At 49.1% G+C, this 17,132-nt stretch overlaps 6 protein-coding genes across 6 annotated transcripts; 4 read left to right on the top strand and 2 right to left on the bottom strand.

Moving 5' to 3' along the window:
* Nucleotides 1-715: 715 nt before the first annotated feature.
* Nucleotides 716-3,457, top strand: N7500_007936 (putative cell wall proline rich protein; the record flags this gene model as incomplete). Its single annotated transcript, XM_056679080.1, has 1 exon — nucleotides 716-3,457. One exon carries the CDS (start codon nucleotides 716-718, stop codon nucleotides 3,455-3,457), a length of 2,742 nt encoding a protein of 913 aa, XP_056529452.1.
* Nucleotides 3,458-4,245: 788 nt separating this feature from the next.
* On the bottom strand, nucleotides 4,246-5,991 carry N7500_007937 (alpha/beta hydrolase; the record flags this gene model as incomplete). The annotated part of the gene is made up of 1 exon (XM_056679081.1): nucleotides 4,246-5,991. One exon carries the CDS (start codon nucleotides 5,989-5,991, stop codon nucleotides 4,246-4,248), a length of 1,746 nt encoding a protein of 581 aa, XP_056529453.1.
* Nucleotides 5,992-7,151: 1,160 nt separating this feature from the next.
* Nucleotides 7,152-8,180, top strand: N7500_007938 (dual specificity protein phosphatase family protein; the record flags this gene model as incomplete). Its single annotated transcript, XM_056679082.1, has 1 exon — nucleotides 7,152-8,180. One exon carries the CDS (start codon nucleotides 7,152-7,154, stop codon nucleotides 8,178-8,180), a length of 1,029 nt encoding a protein of 342 aa, XP_056529454.1.
* A 738-nt stretch (nucleotides 8,181-8,918) lies between these two features.
* On the top strand, nucleotides 8,919-10,959 carry N7500_007939 (uncharacterized protein; the record flags this gene model as incomplete). The annotated part of the gene is made up of 2 exons (XM_056679083.1): nucleotides 8,919-9,482; nucleotides 9,550-10,959. The coding sequence occupies 2 exons, from the start codon at nucleotides 8,919-8,921 to the stop codon at nucleotides 10,957-10,959; spliced, it is 1,974 nt and encodes a 657-aa protein (XP_056529455.1).
* Nucleotides 10,960-11,431: 472 nt separating this feature from the next.
* On the top strand, nucleotides 11,432-14,253 carry N7500_007940 (putative SNF2 family helicase/ATPase PasG; the record flags this gene model as incomplete). Its single annotated transcript, XM_056679084.1, has 4 exons — nucleotides 11,432-11,656; nucleotides 11,722-12,549; nucleotides 12,602-13,349; nucleotides 13,403-14,253. 4 exons carry the CDS (start codon nucleotides 11,432-11,434, stop codon nucleotides 14,251-14,253), a joined length of 2,652 nt encoding a protein of 883 aa, XP_056529456.1.
* Nucleotides 14,254-15,705: 1,452 nt separating this feature from the next.
* Nucleotides 15,706-16,533, bottom strand: N7500_007941 (pectate lyase; the record flags this gene model as incomplete). The annotated part of the gene is made up of 3 exons (XM_056679085.1): nucleotides 15,706-16,113; nucleotides 16,167-16,303; nucleotides 16,353-16,533. 3 exons carry the CDS (start codon nucleotides 16,531-16,533, stop codon nucleotides 15,706-15,708), a joined length of 726 nt encoding a protein of 241 aa, XP_056529457.1.
* Nucleotides 16,534-17,132: the final 599 nt, after the last annotated feature.

The raw sequence follows: 17,132 nt of genomic DNA on the forward strand, positions 1-17,132 counted from the left end.
TTTTACGGGAGGAACAATAAAATTGATGTCCAAGTCATGACGTCCTATACTGGTAAAGAAGAGGTATAGGTATGAGTGAATACTGTAGTGTAGTACTAATAGGTGAAATCAGTCGAGAAAATGTTCACATTCCTAAAGGTCCTTTTTTTTTTCCCGTTTCGGTTTTTGACAGATGTCACCTAATCTGGCATCTGCCCCGAGATTGTGACTCAATTACAGTATTGTATAATATATTTGCAATCCTGTAGGGGAGAAAGGGATTCGTTTACCTTAATTGCCATTTCCTAAGAGAGGAAATCCTCCAGGGCTTAAAATTACTGGGAACCCTTTTGTAGTCCAGCCCTGTATAGTATTCTGATACCCGTGTATGGTAATTTCAGCCTCCCTTCTTCCCCTCCTGGATTTGTTGTGCTCTCTCTCTTCTCAACCTCTTCTTACGACCAACTTTTTCCAATCCTCCCCCTCTTTGGCCTTCGTCGTGGCCGTCCGTTCATTTTCCATTCTTTTGGATACTTTTGCTCTTCACTTTCTGCCTGGTGCGGAAGATTCAATGACCTTCACCCGTGCTTAATCTTGACCTCCAGATTCCTAGGCTTTCTCGCTGAAGGGAAGTCGGTCTGGAGGTCTCTTGCCCTGGATCTGTTTGACTGGGCTTCTGTCACTCCGCTAGATTCCTTTATTACTTCCTTTTTTGATTTTCTATTCGCCTTGGGCCATGGCTTCGCTTTCACTTCCTCCGCAGTCCCAGGCGGGCTTCCCGCCACATTTCGATACCTCGAACCTCTCCGCGGACCACCGTCGCCAACACATGCATGCACCATTGCCTAACCCACCGTTTGTCTTCCCAGCACGGGAACCCGATGCACCCGACACCCAACCGGAGACCCCTGAGCGCCGGGAACGGGCCGCATTGCCCGCCTTCTCTTTCAATCCTGGTTCAGAACAGCAATCACCACACCTCTCAGCACCCTCCTTGTCGACACCTCGTGCGGGTGGACACCGTCGGCGGCCAAGCGAGTTTGCTGTTGGAACGGATCACTTGGTAGCGCCGGATATGTTGGGAATCGGTCACAGACGGGCGGCTTCTATGGCAGATCAACCTCTTCCGCCTCCGGGGCCTGGTGTTGCTAGGGTTCCTGGAAGACGCAATCATGCTCATCGACGCTCGGCTGCGATCTCTGGTGTCGACTTAAATGTCATCACCAAGGCCCTTGGTCCTAATTCTGCGATGGGGAGTGCGCCTAATACACCCGCCGACCCTTATCACAAATCTACTTCTGACGTTTCTTCGCGACCACCCTCTCAACCGGCTGTCAGTCTCGGACGTCCCACGCCCCCTGCGTCTCCTCAATTCCCTCCCGTCCCCCCTGTGCCTCCCATTCCGGCTGCCATACAAGCGGAAATCACCTTGAACAACCAAACGTCGAATACTGAACGGCCAGTCTCTGCTGTCTCGCATGGTACAACGGATAGTGCGACCACAATTAAGGCCCAGCAACAGGTGGAGCAGCCGACTTTCTCAGATCGGGTAACGCCAAGACCTCACTACAAGCCACAACCTCGACCGAAAACTGCCGATGCCTCTTTGGTGATGGATTTCATACAAATGGATGACGAATCGGCATCCTCCATCAAACGTTCACACTCGGCCGCTGGGCATTCACGCTCTCGAAAGAGCAAGTCAACCCCGCATCTTGATTCTACTCTTTTGCCCGATGATGTCCAATCGACAGACAAGTGCCGACCTTCGTTTTCGGACGATGGTTCCGATACATCCGGCGATGAAGCGGCAGAGAATTCGTCGGACAACAAATCTCCTATCAAGTCGAAAAAGAAGAAGCAGAAGCGTGTTCGCTCTTGGGCCGGTCACATTCTAACTCGAACCAAGAGCAAGGGCAAGGGTAAGCGCCATGCGAAGTCTGACACACAGGAGGAGCCTCCTGTACCTCGCGCTCCTGCACCTCGACCCCCTGCTCTTACTCGGACCAACTCAGCGACCGGATCAGTCCTAGATGTGGATTTTGATAATGACGATGTCGTTGTCATCCGGACTCCGACCAATCCGACCATGCCTCCTTCTGCCCTTGAGCCCATTCAAAACAATCGTCAAACCGAAGATGGGTGTCCGTTGCCTGCGCAAACTCTGGAGACCTCGTGGAAACCGAGGAGCTTCTATGAACAGGATATCGGCCCGCACGACAATGTACTAAGTAGCCCTATCATCGACCTTGATGCTGCGCTTGGTCCTTTCAACACTCCCGATATGCGACCAGTGACGCAAGGTGCGCCCAACAACAATTTCTCGGTTGCAACCCAGCGGATGTACAGTGGCGGAAGACGAGGTGAATTTGTTGGCCCAGAGATGCGGTACCATCGGCGCACGGAAAGCGCTCCGGCGATGCAACCATTCGACCGCTCTGCTCTTGGCGGATTCCGCTTGGGTCCGACCTCGGCAGTCGAAACGCCCGATGTGTTTGACGAAGAGGAAGAAGATGCTTTCCTGGCTGCTTCACAGTCACCCAAGGGCGAGCGCCTGCCGGCGAACGCGCTCTCGATCGACAACGCAGTCTTCTCGTCATCGGAGGACGATATGAAGTCTATCCACAGCAACAACACCGTTGGCAGTAGTGATACTCTGACTCGTGGCCCCGCTGCCAGTATCTCCTCTCAGAATGCTGGCTTGGGTATTCGACAAGGCGATAAACAGCTGAATCAGGAACAGCCCGCGGGAAAAAGTGTCCTTGAGCAGGTCCATACTGCCAGCAATCCCTTCACCGGCAAGCCTCGAACACCCGTGGAGATCTTGAAGACAGAAGAACCTGCGCATAAAACGCTGGGGCCTCCCAGTCCAGACGTTTCTCCTCGATTCTTAGCTATCGACAAGCGACCGGCGACCTCGCCCATCGAGTTGCTGCCTAATATTCCTCCGTTCACTTTACCACAAGGGGTTTCGCCGTCTGACTCGTCCTTTCCGTCTCCGGATGCTCCGCGATCAATTGCGGAATCCTCGATGACAGACCGGAACTTTTCCAGTCACTCATATCATCATCTTCCTTCGGCGGACTACCCTTATGCATCAGTTGACGATGTTCCATCTTTAACCAGCAGTGCATCCACCATGACCAATACTCTGAATCGTTTCTCGGCGACTTCTTTCTTTCCCCGTGGACGTCTTTCAGCCGACCGCGCAGCATCCTTCTCGGCTGCTGGTACTAGACGCACTAGCCAGGCTAACGCCTCCAAACGCTCTAGTCTAGCCAGTCTTTCCAAGTTAGTCGGTGGGCCTCATTCTGAGCGGAGCAAGCTCAACCAGGAGGAGAAACCCCCTAGCACCGCCTCCGACAAAACGAAGAAAAAGGGCCGCCGTCTCAGTCGAATGATGCACTTCTGGAAACCCAAGGATAAAGAAAAGCCATCCAATGAGACGGCACTATCAAATGAACGGCCGCAGTCGTAAGCTTCGGTTTTGATCTTTTTACTTCGATTTACGGCGCAAACTCGGCATAGCGACATCCTGGCAATTATTTTGAGACATCACATTACTCCCCCTGCTTTTTTTTCCCACTTTCGACAGCGTGGGCGTCTTCACCCGATTTGTACATATTGTCCTCCGTTCAGCTTTCCTGTGGATTCTTTTTTTTTTTTTTCTCATTGGCGGTTCTATTTCTGCGTCCACCAAGACGCTCATTACGAATTTCTTTACACACAAGGCGTTTCTGTCTTGGGTATGATCTCCCCTTTTTCTTGTCAATCCTTATGTTCTGGTGTGAAGGACACAGATTTATTGACTCTCTCTCTACGGTCGTTGCTCTTCTGTGGGCTCTTTCCTTACCGTTTTTATTCTGATTTTGCTCAAGGCTCTCGGCCTGGAATTATTTTCGTCCCCATTGGAACGCCTATTGGGTCCTCTTTTTTCATATCTGGGACATGGCTGTCTGTATCTATTGTGTGGCTTTTCCGCACTGCCCAGGTGCGGCATTCGACAAGAATTCGTCTGTCCGATTACACAAATAGTGGATAATGAAATCATTGTCCAAATGCATATTCTTGTCCTTGTAAAATATGTGTTGAATTGCTGAGCTTCGTTGTAGACCCAATTTTTCTCTTTAAGGCATAGTAAATTGCCGAAGACCCGGACGTCTATACATATGTTCGCTCCTGCCCGAGCACTCGTGCTATAGCATCATCCTCGTAAAGCTTGGGGCAAAGAATATTACCGTAAATGCCAAAGCTGCAAAACAAATATCACCACATGATCGGCCCAGTGAACTCCCATCCTGCCATAAGCTCCAATTGCGCAAGATGAATATTCCGATCCTCAGCGTCCTCAAAGTACGTCTGCGCAGCCATGTCCTCATTCTCACCAGGAACAGCAAAATAAGCAGAATCAACCTTGCACCGCGTATACCCATCCGGAAGCTTCCCCTCATACAAGAACGCCTGCAAATGCTTTGCAGCACAGACCGAAGCCACAGCCACAGAACAATGCCCATACCCCTCAACCTCCACAACCCGAGATCCAGCAAAAGCCTTATTAGCCACGCGCGCTGAGACAAGGGGACATATGGGGTCATAGGTAGTCGACATTATCAATAATGGATGAGCGGTCTTGACTCCTTGTCGCGGAACATACGGATGCGTCCTCGGCACTTTCCATTGCTGTTTCTGGTAGAATGATGTGAGAAAAGAGTTGCCGAAGAGACTCTGGTTAAGCCATGGTGTGATCTGTGCCAGCAGGCTGTCTCTTCCCTGCGGCCAGTAGGCTGGGCCCGTGCGGCCGTCGTTCAGTGTCACGAATTCGTTAGACTCGTGGTTTAGTTCATCTCCGGTGTTGTAAGCTAAGAAGGCAGGTGTTGCATTTCCTTGGACTAGACTGTACAGGTTTTGCGCGAGGGACGACCACAACGGAGGCTTGTATAATGCCGCAAAGACGCCATTGTACCAGACTTTTTCGTATGTCAGGGTTCCGTAGACGGTATTGTTGATGTATACATCGATCGGCTGATGGCGGAGCTTATCCATGGCCGAGAGGACTATTTCACTCAGTTCTTCATTCGACTTTGCCAGCGACGCAAGCGCACAGCTACCCGCGTCTGCTTTCATGCATTCATCGAAGAACCCATCAAGCACCTTCTCCGTGTCGATTAATGCATCAGATTCACCCACGCCCTCATACCAAGCGAACTGATCAACGACTCCGTCGATCACCACGCGCTTCGATCGTTCGGGGAAAAGTCCCGCGTACGTCTGTCCGAGAAGAGTGCCGTAACTAAAACCCCAGTATATCATATCTTCCTGACCAACCGCATCGAGGATACTATTCATATCCGCTGCGGTTTGCGGGGTGTTGATATACGGCGCATACTCACCCATTGTATCCGGACATGCTTTTGCGAAGTTCTGCGCCCACGCATAGATCTCAGGACTATCGGCTGCGGCATCGCGCGCTCGAATATGAGACTGCTCTTGTCGTGTCTTGGCGTCGGGGTAACATGATGCTCCGGGTTTTGAGCTGTTCACGCCACGCGGATCGAATGTCAGTAGGTGGAAGCCTGAGCCTAGGATGCTTTGGAGCTGGTCGCCTCGGCGGTATAGGAATTCGAAACCGCTGGCTCCTGGGCCGCCGGGGTTTAGGAGGAGGTTTTGTGTTGCGTTTGCGCTGCGGAGGCGGATGAGTGGGATTTTGAAACTCTTTTCGTTTGCTGGGTTTGGTTTCTCGGTTGCAAATTGGTCTAGGGGCACTTCGATGCTACTGCATTCGAGTGGTTTGTCGTGCAGGTCGCCGCATGGTTCCCAGGTTATGTGCTCGCCACTGTATTTGAGGGTTTTTGGACTACGGCAGGGATGTAACCTGGGGTATAGATTGTAGTGATTGCAGAGAATGAGTAATGCGAAGAGGGTGCATATTGAGGGGAGGGTCCAGTTCTGAAGGCGTGGATAGCGTATCTCCCTTTTTCTGGTAACAATCCCCGGTAGAAGCTTTTCCTCCATGAGTGACTTTTTAGGATTTGGTTAGCTACTGAGTAGACCAACATGCAGGTCTACGAATGTGTTGGTTCGTCTTATATTCAGGCAGCGGGGTACTCGGGGCTCGGGGTTCGGGGTTTCAGATAGGAAGGCCATAGCCTAGCTAGTGTTTCCCTTAATAATCTTGATAATTGTATTGTTGATCTGTTACCACAAGGAATAAATATGAAGATAGGCCTGGTAAAATATGAGATTAGGCAACCATGGGATGCATGAGGGATAGATATGTATAGATATATATATATATACAGGAAAGCCATGTAACGATTCTATGACTCTTTCGTCTATTTTATAGTCTTATATTCATATTTATCCGCCCAATTAATGACCAAAGCCACTCCAAAGCATTGTTTGTATATGATCAAGCGAATGAATCATGGGTTAACTCATTTCAGGGCAACGGCATATTGTGATGGTCCCAAAACATCATGGATATCGCCGACAACTTGAAAGGTGACCGACATATTCCTTATAGGAGTCTAGAAATTTAGATTATCAAGCCAGCCATCTTTGGCTGTGAACGTTGCACGTTTTGCTTGATCACGCGAATTGGCCTAGAGGTTATGGGCGAACTCATGTTTTGCCGGTATTGACCGGAGTACAAAACCAATCGATTTGCACTTGGAACTAAGATGTTTCTCTCTCTTCATGCTCTACGAATCAGAAAACCGCACACAGGATCATGGAAGTCTTCAACTTGAAGCCAAAGCCATAAGAGATCTGGAACTACGTCTCCGGCTGGAATGGAATGTCTTACCTAATCACGACGCGGCTCCAGGCCGCGCCCAGCCTCTCCCCTCATAGAAGATGTTAGTCGCAAGCTTGAAGCCATTGATATCATTCCAAGCCTTTTATTTGAATACTATCACTTTGCCTGAAACTGTTTGCCCGGAAAGAATTCCAATTCCGCTGGGGTTATCCAACTTGACACATTCATTCCCTGCAGCTCCACTACATGGAACGAAGTGTGTCTCGCTCTCAGTGACCTCGACTCTTGAACTCATGTATTCTCTCTACTTGGACTTATGACACATTTGACCACCGCACCAATAAGTTGAACAAGAAGAATTTGATACTTTGTTACATCAGAGTCCATCAGACAGTGCACGGGCCTGCAAGATACAATGTCCAACGGCAATTCACGCAGAGAAGTGCCCATGTCTCATGATGAGCAGTCTCATTATGTTCGCACCCAAGAGTATACAGTTATGCCACAGTATCTCAACTCTATGCGCCTACCTGGGTCTCTCGGGGCAGCCTACCTTGGATTATCGGGCACAAGCAATGATGACACTGTTATTGTCGACAGGAAAGTTTTCGACCGCGACACCCACGAATTTGCAGAGGGAGACTTTGTTTGTCCAGGATTTTTCAACCACGTCGATCTAGGTGGGTTCACCCGCCGCTTCAACCCTTCCCAATGGACCTACGATATGCGCCGCCAAGCTCAGTCTGTCTTTCCATTTTTATCTCTTGGCCCTTCGTCATGTCTCCGTGATACCGATTACATCCGGAGCCAAGGTTTCACACTTCTTCTCGCTATTCGGAGTCGACACTCGGCCCTGGCACGCCTTGTTTCTGGCGAAAAAGCTGCGGCCGAGGCCGGTATCATGGCTGACACGATCGATGTCCTTGATAACCAAGAGCTCAGTTCTGCATTTCCACGCGCTATCCGTCGTATCAATGATCACCTGGCTGGTGTGGATGTTGGAACTGATGGGATGATGCCCAATGTTCAAAAACAGAAAAGGAAAGTTCTCGTCTTCTGCGAGTCCGGGAATGAACGCTCCGCCGGTGTCGTCATTGCCTATGTCATGGTCATGCTTAATGTTCACTCTGCTGAAGCTACGCACATGATTCAACAGCGTCGTTTCTGTGTCTCAATCGAGGACAATATGAAATGCATCCTCGCCGCTTTCGAGTCCATTCTTTCTGCTAAGCGTGATGTTGAGCGTGCTAGACAGATTATTGTTCGTGGGGCTGCGACTCTTGCGCCTCCATCGGCACCACCGCTGCTTACGAAGAAGCGAAGTTTTCAAGATCACAAAGATGATGATATTGCCATAGGGGAGGATGAAATGGACATGGATGCGGATGAGGACCCTTTCTACGACCGAATGCCGAATGCTCCCTTCCAAGACCGCATTGTCTAAAGGGAACCGAATGCGTGTGTCGCGAGTATCTTCGATTTGAATTGCGAGTGGCTACGGAGATGGGGAGAGAGATGGATATGCTGAAGAGCAAAGGGAATGGAGCGAATCTTTGCATTGTGTAGAGTATGGGTGGCTGTCTGATCTTCTTTTATGTCTGCTTTATTTGTCTGCTTTATTGCTTTATGGTGCTTGGATGCAAATACCCAGCTGCAGTTGCTCATTGATGCTATCTTGCCGATATCCAAGCCATCTACTGACCTTTAGACCTTAAATCTTCATATCCATAAGACCGTAAACATGAGAAAGTTTCAAGATAGCATGTGTCTGCATTCTGCATAGGAAATCAATGATGGGGTTGGTAGCAAAATTTGGCAAGTCTCGAGACGCGCATAAGTTGCTCGATGCTCTCAAGCAGCGTTTGAACCCACATTGTCGACTCTCGACTCATATTGCCCCTACCTTGTGTTTTCCCTTCAAATCTGAGAACTCGAGTCTCGCGCTGCCTTTGCGCGACTTCAGAGCGACCAAACCCTATCCTCCCCTCTCTTTTTCATCTCGCGCGACAACCTTTCCATCTCGCGACCACCCCACCCTGATCACTCACCGTACCTCTACGATGAATCGCATGCTTCCCATTAACCTTTAGCACCCACCTTCGATCGATACACCCACACCAAGCATCAAGCGCATATCCACCAGCCGGATACCTCACGAGTCGCCTCAAGGCGTGCCGCCAAAATGAGCGGGATGAAACTGCGCGACAGCATCCGCGCACCGGTGCGATATGGTGAGGACGAGTTCGAATCGACACCACGGCCCTCGCTGCGACACGGATACGATGATTCCTTTGACGATTCCATAGAGCTTGGAGAATCAGGCAGACCACGCCCACAAAAGAGGCGCAGGCCAAATACTGTGCCATTCAACCCGAACCTGCCACCAGCTGCGTTCCCCAGTTTGGGCAGACCACATCCACCCCGTGAATCCACGACCTCCAAGCACGATTATGCCGTTGGCGGCAGCCAACAGAACATACAAGTGAGGGATTTCGCACCTAATCCCCCCAATGCTGGGTCAACGTCAACCGTTCCATTATCCAAGCCTGGGGTTGAACGAGTTCGAACGAACCAGCTAGAGAATCACGTCGCTAGTAACAACATGGATAATCCGGTGTATGCGAGGAACATGAATATGGCGCGCATGGCCCGTATGGATGCCGCTTCAGGTTCAGTGGGCATGATCACCTCGTCGGATAGTGATGACGATCCTCTCCCAGATGCAACCCAGGTGCTTCTTGACACGGTAAGTATATCGCGACGCTTGCTGTGTTGGTGCAATTGAACGGCTCTGATGAGATCCGTCGTTTTAGATCCCGAACCCCAAATGGAAAGATCTGCACAAAGCGATGCAAGTTGAGATCGTCGAAAACACAATGAGATACCACAGCTGGAGACGTGTTTGCGACCTTCTTGGCCTTGGACCAGAGGAGCGAACACAGCTGAAGCAGGTGATAGGCATTCGCAATAAACAGATTGAAAGGGAGAACAAAAGACTGGAGCAAATGCGGCGCAAACAGCGAAAGGCACTCATGAGAATTGACAACAGCGAATTGAAGCTTTTCCAGCCGCCACCTCAACTGGTGCTGAAAAGGATCGCCCGACAGACGAATCGGAGCCTGCTGCTCACGAAATACACCGACCTCTTGATGTGTCAAGCTCACGATGTCCTGAAAGCCAGACAGTACTTGCACCAGCACGGTTTACCTCGGAGATACGCTGGCGATTGGGGAGACAGTCTGGTGGTCCTGCGAGAATCCGAGGAAACCTCCCATGAGCCCGACAAGTTCGAATGGAAAGAGAACCTGAGATTCAGTCCGCCCCCTAATGAGATCGAGGCCACAATCAATCCTTTTGTGGACCCAGAGAGCAGTGCTAAAAGTGAATTCATCCAAAGCATTGGTATGAGCGGCACAATGAATCCAAAGGATTTGATTCGACGCAGCACTGAGCCAGATCTCACGATGAATTGGGGAAGGTATTATGAACGCAAACCGGACTTGTCATGGGACACCACAAAGCCACGACTCGGCGGAATGGTCAAGGTAAAGGTCGGCTCGCAAAATGCCGCGCGGCTCAGACAATACGAGCAAGTCGGCTTCAGACCCCAAGGATTAGCCTCTCCAAGACAAGCGATCCTCATGCCCGAGTCACCTCCGCCGGAGTTTCCACTAGAAACACCGTCTAGGGGACCCCGGAATATGAGTCACACCCAACCCATTTTCCAGAAATCTGCCAGGCCTTTCAGCAGAGTCCTCACTGGGAACCACTCTTCGGTACATTCTAGCCCATCCGAGAGCCAAATTAAGTATCAGCAGAGAATAAAGCAGGCCCAGCTTGAAAAAATACAGGTTGAAGCAGAGGCGATGCGCCGTCGGTACGACCTCCAGCCAAACATTCGGGTTAACGGCGTTGGCGTTGGAATCAGTCCCAAGCATGGAAATCCTCAGCCACTTCCGTTGATCCAGGCGGTTGATGAAGATATACCTTCAAAATTCTTCGCCCGGGCGTACCGTGGAATGACAAAGACAAACATCGACCGCCTCATGGATGAATTTATCTGCTATGAGCCTACTGTGGTGCCCGAAGAAAGCGAACCCGAACAACACGAGGAAGAGCAACCTGACGAGCAACCTAGTTCCACTGATATCAGCTCGATCACTGATGTGTCCATGGATGATGTGATGCTTGTGCCGACAGACGGGTGTTCTTCTTCGCAGTAGAGGGAGAAACAAGCGATATCGAAGAAACAATCAAGAATTCATGGATTTGATACCATCTTCATCATTTCAAATTTTGTGTATGATTCATTTGTATGATAACATTCATGTATGAAAGTCTTGAATGATGTCGAAATCAAGTCCGATGTAGTTCTCAAGAGGCGTCTAATCTAAACCTGGTCCGTGCACTGAACGCGAAAATGCCGCGTCAAGGACGCGAGGATACTTTGATCTTGGATACATCAGAGATCAACATCCAATCTTGTGCAGCGTCTTAAGTACGAGTGTGGATTTGTCAGGAAGTGGTGTACGCTCAGTCATTGCTATCACATTCGTTTACTCCTCGTCCTCCCTGCGAAAATTGACGTTGCGAAAAGTTCTTCACCTCTGCGAATGACGTACCATCTCCATTCATCTAGTATTCGCCTTTGGTCATCTACTCTCTTAACTGTGTCACTCAATTCCACCCTACAATATGTCCACTGAAGAAACAGCGACTCCCACAGATTCCCGTGCGGGGACTATGGCGCCTGAATCGGTCACCCCTTCGTCGCCACTCACAGACCCGACTGAGGTTGAAGACTCGAAGTCTTCAGATGACAAAGCAGACGATGCGAAAGCAGAGTTAACCGATTCAGAAGATGTTGAAGGGATGGACAGCAAGGCAAAAGCCTTGATGCACTTGTTAAAAACGAGCTCCGTACGTGTTCAGCCCATCCTCATCTTATTTGATTGCAGTAGTCTGATATCACCCCCTACCTGCAGGTCTTTGTTGCGATCATGTCGGATAAGATGAAGCAACAGCAAGAGGAAGCACGCCTGGCCGCGATCAAGCACCGCGAACAAGCTGTCACGAGTCAAAAGAAAACCAAATCACCTCCTGAGCCTGCTCGCCGAGCTACTCGAACTCGAACAAACCAAGATGCGACTGACAAAGAAAACAAAACACCAAATGGAGAGGATGCCAATGAGAAGGCCCCGGCCTCCACCAGAGGTCGACCTAAGCGGGCAGCGGCGGCCAATGGCAACTCTATCTCTAGTTACTTTAAAAAGGCTGACGTGAAAGTGACTGAAGACAATCCTTCGGTACAGCAAGCCCTTGAACAGGCTGCAGATGACTACGAAACGAATCCCAAAGCTCTTGGTGAACAAGACTTGGTTGCGACACAGCAGCCAGCACTTGTGACTGGTGGCAAAATGAGAACATACCAGCTGGAGGGTCTTGAATGGCTCAAGACTTTATGGATGAATGGGCTTTGTGGTATACTTGCGGATGAAATGGGTCTCGGAAAGACTGTTCAAGCCATTTCGATGATTGCGTTTTTAAAAGAGAAGAACGTTTCTGGGCCATTTTTGATCTCAGCGCCGCTCAGTACTGTGAGCAACTGGGTGGATGAATTTGCCCGATGGACTCCGGGAATCAAAACAGTATTGTACCACGGCTCAAAAAGTGAGCGAGCTGCCATGCGCAACAAGTTCATGAAGATGAAAAACCAAGGGGACATGGACTTTCCTGTGGTCTGCACATCTTACGAGATTTGCATGAACGATCGAAAGTTCCTGGCGCAGTATCAATGGCGTTATATCGTTGTTGTATGTTTATTCATCTTTTTCCCTCATTTATCAGATGCTGATTGATCTACAGGATGAGGGCCACCGCCTGAAAAACATGAATTGCAAGCTCATCAAAGAGTTATTGACCTATAACTCGGCCAATCGTCTGTTGATCACTGGCACTCCTCTTCAGAACAACATCTCAGAGTTGTGGTCACTTCTACATTTCCTGCTTCCTGAAGTTTTCAACGATCTCAACTCGTTTGAGGGATGGTTTGACTTTTCCTCTGTCTTGGATAACAAGGGTCAAGCAGATCTCGTTGAAAAACGAAAGCGCAACTTGGTCACTAGTATGCATGCCATTCTGAAGCCCTTCCTTCTCCGACGCCTCAAAACAGATGTTGAAAACACCCTTCCGAAGAAGCGGGAGTACATTCTGTACGCGCCTCTAACCCCCGAGCAAAAAGATCTCTATCGAGAGATCATCAATGGTACAGGACGCCAGTACCTCGAAGGAAAAGCCCTAGAGCGTCTAGAAATTAAGAACGGCAGCTCCAAACGCTCGCAGAGTACGAAGCGCAAACGGAATGGCAGTGGTGATGCAACGCCAGTTAAGAGTTCCAAATCCAGCGGGACATCCACGCCAGCTAGTAATGGAAATAACTCTAACCGCCGTCGCCGACGCAGCACGCGTCAGAGTTACAATGATCTAAGCGATGGAGAGTTTGACGAACATTTACGCAAACTCGAGCTAGGAATCGAGGAAGAGGGAAACAAGAGCGAACCTAGCGATACCGAACTCGAAGAGATCCAGCAGGCTCAGAATCTGAAGCTTGCCAGTATGTCACTTCCAAACATGTTTCCTAATTCTGTTGCTAACACTGTTTTGCAGAGAAAGAGATTGGGCAAAAGAAGATGCAAAACCCCGTCCTGCAGGCTCGCCTTGCCTGTAACTCTCCACACAACTTCTACTGGCCATGGATGGACGAGTCCTCTTCTGTCGATGAAACCCTCGTCTCTGCCTCTGGAAAAATGCTTTTATTGGACCGCCTGGTCTCGTGTTTGCTTAAGAAAGACCATAAGATCCTCATTTTCTCTCAATTCAAGACACAGCTTGATATCATTGAGGAGTGGGCAACGACTCTCCGCTCCTGGGAGTGTTGCCGAATTGATGGCGCTATTGCGCAATCAGATCGCCAGGCGCAGATCAAAGATTTCAATACCAAGAAAAGTCACAAGCTCTTCCTCCTGAGCACCCGAGCTGGTGGCCAGGGAATTAATCTCACTGCCGCGGACACCGTCATTATCTTTGACTCGGACTGGAATCCGCAGCAAGATCTGCAGGCTCAGGATCGAGCCCACCGCATTGGCCAGACCAGGCCAGTGATTATCTACAGATTGGCAACAAAGGGCACTGTTGAGCAGACACTCCTGGAGAAAGCAGACTCCAAGCGCCGCCTCGAACGTCTGGTCATCCAGAAAGGCAAATTCCGCTCCCTTCTGGACCCTAGTGCGAGTTCGCAAGATATCGACGAACTGCGGAGGGCTCTTGGCGAGAATGAGTTTGAGCAATTTGAAGTTGGCGTTGACCCTGCGTCGATCTTGTCGAATGAAGATCTGGACATCTTGACTGATCGCTCTGAAGAGGCTTACCTGCGTGCTGAGAAAGGATTGGATCAAAAAGGGGCTGCGTTTATTGCAGTTGAAACGAAGCGCGATCCTGGTGAGAGTATTCTTTCTTGAGGTGTTCACTGACCGCACTGCATCTCTTTTCTTCCATCCAAGCTACATGCTGGACTAATTCCAGTGGTTACTGGACTGTAACAATCTCTATGGTGGGCTGGCTCGTTTAATTGGCGTTCGGCATACATTGTGGGTTGGATGATTTGTGTATCAATTGCTACAGGTCAGGTAGATTATCATAATACATCCTTGCTATTGTATCAAATGCTAAATGATTTCCGTATCCCTTCTAACTAAGGCCCTGGGATCTAGTGGTGAATATGTTGTAAAAGAATGCCTCCAACTCACACAGGGATGGGCCAACATTGACCACGAGGCTGTACTGTACTACGGTATGCATCCGCGGCATCTAACGGGGGTCCTCTGGATGGAGACTTTGTTAACTTTCACGACATAGCGATGTCCATAGCGACACTGAGTGATGTAACGTGCTACAGAATGACCTAGGGGACTGTTTAGTTGTGAATGGTTTGGAAAACGTCAATTGCTTGAATCGGCGCCCTGAACCAACATCTGTCAGAACGATCATGAGTAGCAATCGTGGGCACGGAGAGAAATTTGGCTAGCTTCAAGTGTTAGCGTCCGCTCTTCGCAGTTGACGAATATTCTTTCTTGTGCAGTTGAGTAATTTGCATAGGGCGAATTGGCACTCACCAAGTATACCTCAGGATAAGTCAGGTGGAATTTGTATGTCTATTGATGGATCGCTTTCGGCGCGGTTCTAGAGGTCTTCGACATTTGTCGCTCATCTGAACTCTGAATGAACTAGGCCCGTGATTAATGATAGCGACGTTTTCATTTCCCGTTTCTATCGAGAGCGTAATGGGCTTAAAAGCTATTGTAGTGTCAATAACGAACCAATCTCACAAGATGTTCAAAAGACAAGCATAAAGATGATGTTAGCTACTCCGTAGATACCTCGAGATACGAAGGAGTAGTGGGTCAAGAGTGGGTCGGAAGTGGATATCAACCCTTGAGCCTCAATCAGATTAACATCTCACTTTATTGACTCCGTGTACTCTCTCTGCATACCTTCGCTATTGAATTGAATATCCAACCTTGTGCTGTCTATTTAGGAATGGAAATAAGAAATCAGAGCTTACAGTATTAAACATACTCCATAGGACTCTGAAACATCCCAGTGTGTCAGATTCACCTAGTGCCAAAGTATAATGTTCTATGTGCTATTATAGCGAAATAGTTCACATAAAAATGTTGATGGATAGAACAGATAGTTGAGAGATAGGGGGTGCTGATTTACGGTTTATGGGTTATTAGGGAGTTTTCGGGTTATTTTGGCACCGTTTTGCATGGGGTTGATACCTAGTCTGAGGGGAGAGATTTGATGGCCTGAGTCCTTCCCTATCTGTTTGCCCATGAGCTCGCCCCATATCCCTTCTTAATATTCTTCCTTCTTCTTTCCTTCCTCCTTCCGTTGAGACCAGTTTGAACTCAGCAAGACGAAAGAGAAGATTGCCCTTTGCACGAAGCAGTGGTTGTCAGCTTCGGGCTTTCTCTTCCCTCCGATTTATCCACTCCCTCAAACTCCTGGCACACATGGCTGACGCTAGATCCACATGTGTTGCTCACGCTTGATGTATCACCGTAATTGGAGTTGATTCCCACCAAAGTAGACACATTCTTGGCCTTGACGTTCTTGACCACCACCTTCCGTGGGCTTTTGCTCTTGTTGTTACTGCAGTTGCCGCATGAGCGATACAATTTGCCTGCATTCACCACAGTGAATCCATCAATCGTGACGGTTCCTTGGCCGTTGTGTTGCACCACCTTGTCTTTGGCCTCTTGAGCGCCTCCGCCTTTGATGAGTGCATTTCCGGTTCCGAGGATGGAAATGGCGTCCTATAGGGCACACATCAGCCTTGATAGAATAGACAGGCATCGGCTTAACTCACCTCGCAGACATCGCGGAACCAAACGTTGGTCAGGGTGCAGGATCCTTTGCAGTGGATGCCTTCGAGCTGATCCTTCCCAATGATCACGTTACTCAGTGATGCTCCATCTTGCAAGATGAACACGGCATTTTCATCGCCTATTCAGTCAGCTACCTTTATTTGATATAATTTGTTAGATGGACTTACCAGTGTCATCATCATTGTCGCAGGCTCGACCACGATCGTATTCCCGATTTCCCAGATCAACACTACCTGTGATCACACTAGGAGAGGGCAAAGAGACAATACTCCCCACACGAGAGGGAATGTTGAGTGTCTGGGCACTGGCAATGCCAATGAGGCCGAGGATGATAGCGCTGGGATGCATATTGCTTAGCTGATGGTTGATCAAATCGAGGGCTAACGAGTAGCCTTTTATACCTTTGGAGAACATACCAAGAAAGAGTTCACGTACTGTCTCGAATGACCTATACAGCTCCGGACTCCACATGATCCATGAAGAAATTCGACGACATCTGACTGGATGGGTTTTGCTGCATTACCCCACGAATCCCACTATTTACGCAGGGTCCAAATCCAAATTCGGCATGGATGAATCCTATCTCTACCTTTTCGACGGGATATAAGACATTTTCTAACATCTGATTCTCCGGCTTGGCACGTATCCAACCAATACCAAAACAGAGGTTTAGTCAAAATACCAGAAGCCAAGATTTCGAAGCATTGGCATTGTGGCTGTGTCTGCAACCTTGAAACTACCGACGCAATTACAAGATCCACCAACCAAAGAAAAAGTACGTGACCATCATTGTCAGAGCTAATTAAGCCTCCATAAGATCATCATGTTTTGATTCTCAAATCGTCACGCATGTCCCAATTCATCAATCCAAGCTTGGAATCCTCGGACTATTCTGCTTCATCCTACAGTCCCCCGCTCGACCCTTTTGACAATCATTTATGTACACT

This window comes from Penicillium coprophilum (assembly GCF_028826855.1).
Source record: "Penicillium coprophilum strain IBT 35676 chromosome Unknown utg000005l_segment0_segment0, whole genome shotgun sequence".
Taxonomy (NCBI): Eukaryota; Fungi; Ascomycota; class Eurotiomycetes; order Eurotiales; family Aspergillaceae; genus Penicillium; species Penicillium coprophilum.